The sequence below is a fragment of the Emydura macquarii genome, unplaced genomic scaffold (genome assembly GCF_026122565.2).
Source record: "Emydura macquarii macquarii isolate MOO-44397 ecotype Brisbane River unplaced genomic scaffold, CSIRO-AGI_Emac_v2 contig_2676, whole genome shotgun sequence".
NCBI lineage: Eukaryota > Metazoa > Chordata > Testudines > Chelidae > Emydura > Emydura macquarii.
In genome coordinates this window covers 45,933,339-45,945,658 of record NW_027132813.1, presented here as the reverse complement: position 1 = coordinate 45,945,658, position 12,320 = coordinate 45,933,339, and the positions used below count along the sequence as shown (strand labels likewise).

The 12,320-nt window shown below is 41.2% G+C and overlaps 1 protein-coding gene across 2 annotated transcripts in view; it reads right to left on the bottom strand.

Annotated features, from left to right (window-relative positions):
- Positions 1-9,046: 9,046 nt before the first annotated feature.
- Positions 9,047-12,320, bottom strand: part of PAK5 (p21 (RAC1) activated kinase 5) — a 116,004-nt gene continuing 112,730 nt past the window's right edge. For both annotated transcript variants that reach the window (XM_067565307.1, XM_067565308.1), the window contains one exon: positions 9,047-11,735. In XM_067565307.1, coding sequence (XP_067421408.1) covers positions 11,580-11,735 — 156 coding nt within the window. In that variant the 3' untranslated portion in view covers positions 9,047-11,579. The remainder of the gene's footprint in view (positions 11,736-12,320) is intronic.

Below are 12,320 nucleotides of genomic sequence, written 5' to 3'. Positions count from 1 at the left end.
GCAGGACAGCTACATATATCACTGACTGAGAGGAGAAAGATGAAGCGCTGAGACTGTTGTTGTGGATAACTAAAAGGGGAAAGGCCCTTTTTCTAGCACCAAAGGGAATGATTTCCCCTACCTTTTTCTCTACCATAGTTGCATTTGCCTCTGCTCTTGCTTTCTTTTACCTGAACGGGATCTTTTCTTGGGGCTGAGATGCTCTCCTGCCCTCGGTGCTTTTCTCCACGTCTCCTCTGCCTTTTCCTTCCTTTTTGTTGTCATTCTTCCAGCCAGGAATGGGCATAAAGCTGAAAACATCTGCTTAGTAATTTTACATCCAAGTTTGAAAAGAAAAAAAGACAGATAAACTGCAGATGCCAAAAGAGCCCCTCAGCTGTCATTTGTCTCCTTTATAGTCCATTTCAGCAGAGATGGCTTCAGGCACCCAGAGGCAGATGACGCGCAAGGAGCCCACTGCCAGAGCTCCAACAGAAAACCACCATTCTTTCTGGGCCTTTGCTTTCTATTCCAATCATGCATCTATGCAGTATCTACCCCCAGAAGCAACTGCTGCAGTGTGAAACTGATGCCAGCCATGCTTCACCACTGCAGCCAGCACTGAGCTACCATGGCACAGGAACAGCACTAGAGCCAAGCCCCTTCCTCCTCCTTGTGTGGCAGTGCTCAGGTCATCTCTCTCCTCTAATCAGACTAGTGCTGGGAGTGGAGGAGACAGCAGGAAAGGGGGACAGAGACAGAAGAGAAAATAAAGGGAAATAGAAAAGAGGAGTTGTGTGTGTGTTGGTAAGTGAGGAGGAGGGAAGAAAGGGACAAGAATGGAGAAGATAAATAAAGCAAGAGAGTGAACAAAAGGAAGGAAGAAGAGGAGCAGCACTAACCAATGAAATCATGTACTCTGTGGGCCCCGTTTCTCTGTGGTGGGTTATGAGTCTTTGCAGCCAATAGGAGCATCCCTGTGGTGAGAACATACCAGGAGAGAGGGAAGCCTGGAGGGATCGATCCTACTCAGGAACGTAAGTGGAGGCTTGGGCTGAAGCTCTAACAAGAAATCTACACAGTAGACATTTAGACATTGACTGTTGGCTGGCCCAGACTCAGACAGGACCATTAGAAGCAGTGGGCCAGATTCCGCTCTCATTCAGCCCTTTATTAATCTACCTACGTCCTTCAAGGCCAGTGCTGTCCCTTCAGATTTCTGCTGGTGTCACTGAAAGCAGGATCTGATGGAGCATCTCCCACTGAGCACTGAGGGGAAATGTGCCCTTCTGTAGCATCAGCGAGGTATAGACAGTTCTGCAGGGGAAGGCCTGAGTGTAAGGGACTGGGGTATAGGCAGTCCGGCCTCGCAGTCACAGCTGGGCAGGGAGCTGCACATCAGGGATGGTAGTCGTTGACTAGGAGTCAGAGGGAATCACAAGAGCCAAGTCCGGTAAGCCAGCTTCCAGAGATCAGAGGTACTACCGAGCTGGAATGAGGGACAGGGTCAAAGTCGGGCTGGAGTCAGAGACTGGAGATGGTACCAGGCTGGAGTCAGGAGGCAAAGGTCAGGGTCAGGCTGAGATCAGAGACAAGAAGACAACATGAAGTCCGGAGTCACCACAGCCCAAAGTGCGTGTAGTTGCCCAGACAACTTCCTGGGGCAACCCCTGGGGTTAAATAGGGCACGGGCCAGTCAGAGAACCACAGGTTACTGTCACTCTGGGTCCCCTGGGGTAATACTTCCTGCGGAACTTGCTCTCCACAAAGCTCCCTGGCAGTGGCTCTGTACAGCATCCTAGAGGCACACCCAGAACATCAGCCATCCCAACGGACTCAGTGTAAGGGGTTGTGGACTAGAATCTGAATCATGCCATCAAAGGTATAAAGGAGTTTAAAATGTGGTCATTAACTATGCAAAGGGGAGGAATAATAGACTGGAAATGGGGAAGGAGGAGTCTTTTTCCTAGTCACCACCTATTTATCTAGGAAAGCAAGCCAGCTCTAAAGTACCGTTCTGGCAGATATCTGCTAGCCGTATGGCCATATCCGTAATGCTCCCTCTCTCACGGACTGTCGCCCTTCCTTCTGTGCTGACACGTCTCAAAAACTGCCTTTTGCCCTTTTTTTTTTTTTTTGTATTGAAAAGCCTTGGTTAATCAGTCATCCTTCTGCTCACAGTTACCACCAACCCAGCAACCTTAACAACAAGCAGCAAGCCTGCCTTCCCTCTCCCTTCGTCTCTGAATGCTGCTCTGGCAGCCTTGAATAAACGCAGAATGAGATACTGTAGGGAGACCAAAAATGGCCAGCAGCAGAGGCTGGATGAATTTGAAGGGCATCCAAAACATTCAAGGTCACGTAAATTTGCTGGAGACTTACCCTAAGCACTACGGGCTTGAGCCTCCTTTACACTAAAACCCTTTTGGGCATGTCTACACTGCACTTAAAAACCCATGGCTGGCGCATGCCAGCTGATTCTGGCTTGCGGGGCTTGGGCAAAGGGGCTGTTTAATTCGGTGTAAACGTTTGTGGGAGCCTGGACTCTAGGACCCTGTGATGAGGGAGGGTCCAAAAGCATGGACTGCAGCCTGAACCCGAACATCTACACTGCACTTATAAATTCCTTCGTTCAAGTCCAAGTAAGCTGGCACAGGCCAGCCACGGTTTTTAAGTGCAGCGTAGACCTACCCTTTAAGGACACTGCCAGAGCGAGGTACAAGGGCCTTAATGCAAATGAAAGCCAGTATTCACTGTATTCACTGGTCGGTTCACTCTGTGGCACGTTAATCAGCCTTATCTTTAAAAGTCAGGTAGGTGGCAGGCATACTAATCAATAGTCAAGAGGAGGAACAGGGTATGGAGATATGGGGTTGACAAGAAATCATTTATCTGCCTGGATAGCCATTTATAAAACCAGGAAAGTGAAAAAGAACTCCCCAGGCAGCCCAAAGCACCCTCAAACTTCATGACGGAGCACCTAACAAAGGTTGATGGGCTACAATTAATCTTTCTCATCCCTCATGGGAAACTACAATTCAGCATTTACATTGAACTGTTTGAAGAGGCAAAAAAAAAGCAGGGTTTGGCTTAGGATCCTTAGCATCCTAAGAGCAACAGAGGCTGGTGACTTCTGGAAGTTGGCAGACAAAACTGACTCGCAAAAGGTAATTCAGAGCTAGTTCCAGCAGTGGGGAAAGATCATGACGCATCTGGTTCAAAATAAGTTAAGGCAGATCTACTTTAGGTCTCCATGCTATTCCCCTCTTACAAAAAGTGATGCAGGATGTTATCTTTACAAAACTTAAACATGAAACAGTTTGAAAATTCTCATTTAAGGTTGCCATTGAAAATTACTTTGCATTCAAGTTATAGTGAATTTGTAAATGTAGAAATACTAAACCACCAGGTAAAAATGGAACTTTGAGTCTAGTGGCCAGAATTAAAGTTTCTTTGTGGGTGCTGAATGGTTCATTGCTCCTTGGCTATGGGTATATGCCAATATATTATCTGTTTTGGTGAGGATATGTAGGTCCTGAAGCACCATGCAGGTCATGGTAACCCAGCACTAGGTGGGGCCAAATTTTTTTTCATCAGTTCTCAAACTCTCATATTATCATAAATTGTTTTTGGCAGAAAAGTAGGGGTTTAACTAATTTTTTTCAGAAAAAGAAAAATTTTGATTCAGAAATGCCAGTGCAGTGCCTCATGTTCCAATTTTCCACTATGGGCTGTGTTTCCCAGCCAGACTACATCTCCCATGATGCACCATGGCAAAAGACTCCCAGGAAGCACTGTGGAAGCTCAGCAAGAAAGGACACCATGCTGCATCATGGGAGATGCAGTCTGGTGATGGAGCCCAGCCCATATGGGAAAAGAGTGATACGAGGCATCCAATCTATAAGTCACTTCAGAAATAGTTCCAAATTGCCCTTTGTGGTTTTAAACTAAAAGTGTTTGGCTGAATAATTCTGGTTTATATCAAAAAATTTGTGGCTTTTCATTTTTTTGCCCCAAAGTCAAAATTTTAGCTGAACTGAGGGAAAAACCATTTTCCAACCATCTTTGCTTAGCACATGATAACGGTGCACCCTGCAACTTCTTCATCAAAGACTGACTAACTTTATGTATGAAAGCTCAGCTGTGGTTATTAAAAGACTCTACTACTTTTTGAGTGAGCTGATCACTCTCCTTCGCCTGCTGTTCAGTCTCAGCCTTAGGTGAAAATGCCTCTGTAAGGTGTAAGGTGGCTTCTCTGTAGATTCACTATGGATCTGTGATTCTTGAGGAACTGCAGAGTTTATGTAGCTGTTAAACTTTATCTTAAGGCTCCACTTATAAATGGGTTATCCAAGATTATTAGATATCATAAGCATGTTACAGACATGAGTAGTTCATTTAATACATGTTATTGGTAGAAGGCGTTATAGATGATTATAGCTTGAACTCTATGACGATCAATTAACCATTCATTATAACATCTATTAGGCATTTATTAACCCTTTATAAGCTATGTATAAATGGAGCCTTGATATAAAGTATGACCAATATATCATGGCGGAAGTGGTTTATGTAACAACTGCTTTCCCTCAGGACTGCTTTGAGAAGGAGGAGAGCTTTTATGAATATGCTTAGGACTGCTGCCATTCCAAAATGTATGATTTTACAATGAAAGAGCTGGTTGGAATACCTGCATCAGAGGGAATAGCTTTATGTCAAGACAGGTTTTTGCCAGGGCACCAGAGGAAAACATCTTCTGGCTATATGGATGGTATAACAATTTGGTCAAGAGTTGGCCAACCACAGTCTGATATCTATGGTACTACAAAAAAAGATATATTCTTTTGCTGAGACTCTCTCTTTCTCTGGGACTTCCTCTGCAGTCTCTATCTTCAGGAAAAACTATATAGCTTGCAACATATCTTTCAGCTTCGAAGAGTTCCTAGATTTCTGTGATCAAATGAATTTTGATTTGGGGATTTCCTTGAGCTGTGTTGAATGATCTCTTTTGATTATTTGAAGTATGCATCCATTCAAGGCAGTTGCTATTTCCTGACAGTTGAACAGATAGGAATGGCCTTTCCTACAGCAGATTAACTCCTGAAGGGATGGAGTCTGGAGTCAGACTTTTTTCTATGGTACTAAAATGTGTTATATGGACATTAAATGAAGTAATCTGATGTTGATAGTTGGTCTGTTACTCCTGTTGCACTGTCGCGTGGGAAAAATCTAGGTAGCTTCTGTTGTATATATAGGACTAGAAAGGCTAAAAATAATGTCAGGGAACTCCTATGGTGTACCTGAAGTGTGGGGGTCACTGCAGACATTTTCCAGGATTGCTAGGGTGATTTGTAAAATTAATTCTGTACATACAATGCTGAGGTGATTTTGTTCAGACTTTTAGGGCGACAGCATTTAAGCTTCTTGTCATTCTTGGGATGAAATATGCATTAATGAACAGCGTAGACCACTCTGTCAACCTTGTGAGATCAGTGAAATTTAACAGATTCATCTTCTGCTTCCATGTGAGTCTGGGTTTATTGTAAACACTGAGGGTATGATTACACTGCAATCAAACACCTGAAGTTAGCCTATGTCAGCTGACTCAGGCTCATGAGGCTCAGGCTGTGAGGCTATAAAATTGCAGTGTAGATGTTCAGGCTTAGGGTGAAGCCTGGGCTCTGGGACCACCCCTCTCGTGGGATCCCAGAACCTGGGCTGCAGCTCAAGCCCGAACAGCTATACTACAATGTTATAGGCCCATAACCCAAGCCCCATGAGCCCAAGTCAGCTGACATGGGCCAGCTGCACGTGTTTGATTTTAGTGCAGATGTACACTGAGGGTCTGATTTTTGAAGTTTGGCACATACAATTGCCTGGATCCATTTGTTTGAGAGATAAACAATGCACTTGGACGTATATTTTGGCAAAGTAAAAGATGGAGATTTCCAGTGTAATTATTCACTTTCAGGCACAAACATGGCTCAAGAGAGAATAAAATCCTAGCTCCATTTAGCTCAGCTCTATAAATTAAGCACTTATGGATACTATTGTACATGCTAAACAGGTAACTTACAAATAGATGCAGTAACTATTGAACAGTGCCAGTAGAATCATTCTAATAGGAGTACCAGCTGAACACCCAAATGACAAAACTAAAGGGATACAGAGACAAGAAGAGATTTCTTGATGTTCTTCCTGGAGTATTTCTCTTGCTATGCTGCATCACAGCACACCACCAGTGTATTTCCTATGAAAAGTTACAGGTCTCTAAAAATGTGTAAAAAATAGAAGTCTGGCACTTATTTTTGGGTGTTATATGACTGAGCACAATTGACAGAAAGAGAACCCAATGCAGGGAACATTACAGTTCTGGATCTGTTTCCTTTGCTGACAGTTTTGGACAGCTGAGACACATGCTGAGGAATTAAAGGGTATTTTTTATTTCCAAAAAATGTAGGGCTGCTCAAGAAAATTACACAAGCCACGAATTCATAGTCAGGGACTAACTTTCTGGGGCATTTTGTGTTGAGATGTTTATTTTTCAATACTGTATCATCTTCAGGGACAGGCAAATCATTGGCCTGGCTATTCAAACCGCTGATTCTCTTTCATAGCAAGCTCATTTTATGAATCTGATCCTGGAACATGAAAGAAGGGAGACATCCAGTCCATAAATCCCTTTGGACACTCTTCACTAGACTGTGATTGGCTTGCATGGGACACACAAGACTCCCCCACTACTTGCACAGCCAAGCAGGGACTAGTCACAATTGCAGGCTGATGGGTTTGGATATAATGTCTCCGCGTACATAGCTGGGAGAAGTGAGGAAGAGGCAGGGCCATGGATCATATTACAGACTGAGGCCCAATTCCTCTCTGAGCTCTCCCTGTGCCACCTTCAATGTTAGGCTGTGCCTAGACGGCACAAATCTATCCCCTTGCTACAGTCCACTCAAATGTATTTCATCCTTTGTGAATCAGTAATATCAATTATATTGGCACACCCATGGGAACAGAAGTTATCTGTTGTCTTATATGCTGTCTGCCAGCTCTACAGCCACATCATCACAATGTCTCCAAACAGCCTCTCTCTGGGCTAAAAAGTGATCCAAAAGGTATAATAAAGTTCCTTGGTTTGTCTCCATCTCCATCCACTAGGCAAAGACGCAACCACTGTGGGAAGGAGGGAGGCTTCCTTCACACGCAAAGTTTTGCTATCCTCTTGATGTTTCCCTTGTGAATCAGCTACAGGACTCGTGCATTCTTACACCTTGGGCCACCTCAGCTTTTCTGATGTGGTACCACATGTGGGTGCTAGGAGTCCATGCTGAACTTGCCACCCTTTGGTGTGTAGCTAACTGTAATTCCAGCCCACCTTCTTGTCTCTTCTTTTTGTGACATGCTTAGCTCACGTTTAGCAGTTTCTACTTAATTGCAATCATGAACATATCCTTCGCCTTGGGTTTCATTCTCATTTGTTTTTTTCCATTTTCATGGAGTACTAAGGAAGTGTTCTTTCATATTTTGCAATCCAGTTTATACTTTCTGCTTCATCTTTCAAGGTCCTGCCCACTTCTGCTCTACACTATGTAATAGTTAGCAGTACAAATCTCAGACATTTTATTGTTTAAGCAGATTAAGCTTGATTTTCAGTCTTCCAAAGGTTCTCAAGATAGCATTTATTCTTTCAACCTGATATTCCTTGCTTGTAGGTTCAGATTAGCATGCAACAACTGACTCATGTAGGACAACTATTAATTCAATCCCATGAAAAGTTTTTATTTATTTTTCTTCCTGATTTGCACTGAATATGAATGTGGTGTCCCTTATATTCAGAATTCATTCATTTCTTTTTCTTGTTTATTTCTCTTAATTCATTCAAGATCTATAGGGGCTTGTGCAGAGACAACATCATCAGCCAATAAAGTAACTCACTGACAATGAGGTGTTGAAGTCCTACATGCTTTCTTGTAATTTTGATATGTCACTCCTGGAGCGTTGCAGCTGGAAGGTACTGTCTCATTCTTGAAATATCATGCACACAGCCTAGTAAATTACATCAACAAAGCACAAGACACTTTATTTATCTAGGCCTGCAGAAAGAGTAGCTCTGTATTTTTTTTCCTTCGGTCAGAGAGTGGGGGTTTTATCTGGAATCCAACAGACTACCAGACCAGAAGCGAAATTCTGATTCCATTGAAGTCAAGTGGCAAAACTCAATCCAGGGCAGGATTTCACCACAAGTTATTAAAGATGAGTTCAAGATGGAGCCTAGTCCGGTTCATAGCACTACCGGAAAAGATGTCATTCCAAAGTTGCTCTCACACACAGTCAGCTGTGCAGGGTCAAAATTCACCCTATTTCTAGGATTTGATTTTATTAACAAGTTAATATGACAGACAACAAACTGAAGTCTGAGTCTTCTCCCCAGGTGCATATGATTCCTCCCTTGGAACTGCTCAGCCCCACAGTCTAGATTCCTCCGTCTAAAAGACCACTTCAACCTCTCTTCTTTCCAGGGTGGAGTTTACAAGCAACATCTGCCACAGAGAGTCAGCAGGGCTCTGTGAACTTTTCTCTGCGGGCTTTCAGGTTAATCAGATAAAAGGTGGGTCCTCAGAAGGACCCTGTTACAGCCTCTTTAAAATGCAGTCAGATTAATAACCGCATATACATGTTGCAATTGAGTGGAAGTTTCCAATAAAAATTAATGCTGAAATTTACTTAGCTTGATATTAAGATTTTTTTCTTTGTATTTTTTTTTCTATTATTCCTTCAGAATCACTCAGACCACTCCGTCATCAGAACTCAATACAGACTATGCACATTCTCCATTTTAATCCACCCTCCTTGTCTTCCTTTCACTAGTTGCCCAGGTTGAAAGCAAATGGTCAAGTCCATTTATATATTTTTGTATTCAAATGCCCCTTTACGCTGATGCCTCTCATAAATTACTGGAGCATGAAGTCAACAGAACTTTAAAAAAACAACTCTCTCTTGCAAAGGAAATGTTACTTGGCTTTTGGAACTCATGGAAATGCAAAAGAAACAGGAAAAACACAAGGAAAATGCAAACATTAATTTTTATTTGCATGTTTATTTTTTTCCACCAATAGCTGGTGCTCACAAAATCTTTTCAGCTGACAATAACTTTTAATAAACTTGATGAATACTGTTTAAAAATATCCAGTGATTAGAAAATTACAGAAAATTCTCCACTTGTCCCATTTAAAATGTGCTGGATCTCAAAACCATTATTTTATTCAAAGATGATTAAAAGTTTTATTTTTGCGGCTAATTTAATGGTTTTAATTGTAGGGTACTGTCTTTATTGATGTAGTATTTTTCCTGAGCTGTCAAGACCACAGAATAGGAGCGTTTTTCCTTTTTGTAGGCTTAATTTCATATTCTCTTAAACACAAAGATTCTGTGGGTGCGATTCAGGCAAAACTCCCATTGCAAATGGCATGGGGAGAGGCAGTAAACATGGAGGCATCTTCACCCTCATGGCTTGTAAGAGATGCTGGGAATCAAACAACCACAGCTCCCCAGTTAAGGAGGCCTGTTACTGGCTAGCAATTGCTTGGTGACACCAGGTGTGTAGCGTGTTCTTTTCCAACAACCAATCCAGAAATCTGTGCCAATCTTTTAGGAGACCCTCTTCATTTTACTAAAACAGAATTTGGCAAAGAGCACAGATCTGGGCCCGATGAGCCCCATTCTTTGAGGTGTGTTAAGAGTCCTCTTGGTTCAAATTGACTTCAAAGAGAATTAATAGAACTCAGGACCAGAGAGGATTGGGTATATTTTGCAAAGTTAAAATATGCAAGCTTAATGTTAAGGTAAGAAAAGAAACAGGGCAAAAGATATGCAAATTTAAGAGGATTTACTAAACATTTGACATTCTTGTTTGGTTTTTGGTTTTATTCCTTGTTTGCTTTAACTTTTTTTATGGTATAAAATGAAGGCTCTTTTTTGCCACTGACAAAATCTCCTGTCTGAGAAGAAAACTCAGAAAGTTTAGATCAGCAGCGTGCTAGTGCTGTGTGTTTTGTTTATATTTTACTACAATAAATAATTAACAACTTATTCACTACAAAATTCCATAATAAGAAATCAACAAATCAGAGTATTTTCACAAAACTGGAATATTTATGTTCATAATCATATTGCAAAGCAAGGTCAGTAAGAAAAAATGATTTGGAAAAGACATGGCTTTTATATTATGTATAATTCAAACAACTAATCATTAATAAATAAAATTTATTTATAATTGAAATAATCATGGCGCACTTCTAAAAATTTTAAAGGCAAAAATCTATTTAGGCCTACAATTAACATGCAAGTTCATCCAACAAGCAACACAAAATTTATTGTAGTAGTCAACTGTTCTATCAACATTCAAAAAGGTCTAGACAGCAGCACAACTTTTTCTATATGGAAAACACATCATAACGTTATTACAACAGTCTATTTGAAATTTGGAAAATACCCGCTTGGTAATTAGATCTCGTTAGTCAATTTTGACTTCCAACACATGATATAAATAATGAGGATTAGTTTGTGACAATGAGGCCAGTACAGACTAAATGAAAAATCTGCCATATTGCTAGTAGATGATCCTTTCTCATTAACCATCTCTTGAACAAATGTACGTGAGTTTGATGTGCTAATATACGTGGTTCTGGAAACAATTATATGAAACAAAAACTCATAATTTATAACATTCAACATAAGCACTTATTTCTAGTGTGTGACTGTAATTATCTCATCAGATCTAGTGATTCCAGAAGTGTTCAAATCTTTAAAACAATAATTTCAGTGGTGTGATGGGAAAAGCATCATTTTTATCAGTACTGTCTGCACCATCTCTGTGTCTGCTATTTAAATTCCTATAAAATTAAGAAGTGTATTCTACTGAAGCTGATTGAAAATCTGCCAACATTCTAAGTTCCTAAAGGTTTTTTTTTTTCTTTCTTCAAAAGGAATAAAAAAGTAGGAAAGGTTTTGTTCAAACTCTTGCTAAGTTACTCTTATTACTTCAACAAGCACGATGGTTACAAGACATCAAAGTACTGTAAATTATCAAAAAAGTACTGTACAGAAAATTACAAATTCATTTCAAAATACATTACACTGCTACGATTGAGATAAAAAGTGCTTTTTGCCAGAAAAGTGTTCTTCTGAAATAGAAGTGCCACATTGTTTACTTTTTTCAATAAAATTCGGCTGTTTTAGCCTGGCTGTGCTATAATCTATTATTTTTCCCCTCCCACAACCACATCTGTAACTGGGTCCTTCTGCTTTGATGGCTGAAAGGGTAAGAGATGACTACCCGTGGAAAACGTGCTTCATGTTGCAGTGCTAAAAGCCAACTGGCGGCTGTTCGATTTAGTGGCAAAGAAAAGTCGCAGTTCCTTCATAGCCCAAGAGAGCATCTCATTATTTTGTACACTGTATTATTTCCACACAGCTGTTTTGACTTTGATAAATTTCTGTACTTTTGCACTTTCCCACAGTTTCCACATAATCTCTGGATTCCTTGGCAAGTCTTTATCCAACTTTTGTACAAGCCTCCACCTGAAAATTCACTGAATTCAGTGGTGCCTGTATTGCCTCATGAGTGGCACAATACAAGAAGGAGGGCCTGCCAGTTTCAAAAATGGATGTCTTAATAGTTCATGTGCTGTTGCTCTCTGTGAAGGCTCCCTCACCAACATCAAATCTAAGAACCCTCGGAGCACTGAGGAAACCTGCAACATCACATCGACATTATGAAAAGCAGAGAAAATAAATGACTTATCACGCTAGAGTGGCTTTTCAAACCAGCTTTGCTGGAAAGTCAATTAAAATTATGTTAAAAGCATGCAAAATTGTGATAGGAATTACAGTTAGTACATATATAGGACTGAAAGGGCACTTATCTTCCATGTATTAGTAAATTAAGAAGTACTGTGGCATGAGTGGGGAAAGAATCAGAACATGGCACTAGAAATGGTTTGGTATAAAATGTATTAGCACAGCAATGAGTCTGGTCAGTTATTCTTATTGGGTTATTCTCATTATTCTCATTCTCACTGAGGACAAAATTCTGACTCTGACTCTTAGGCCATGTAAAGGAGTAGGACTCACCTTAACAGGCCCCTTGGACGTTGAGTCAGGATGTGGAGAAGTCCGTAGGGCTGCTCACCCACTTACTGTATCCCCAGAGCTGGGGTTTCATTCCAGTCCCCCCCACTCCCAATTCACCGGCCAGAGTGACTAAGCCAGCACAGGATGGCGGGAGTGGTGATTTACTGTTGGTATAGGCCCACAGCACCTTACCACACCCAGTTTAT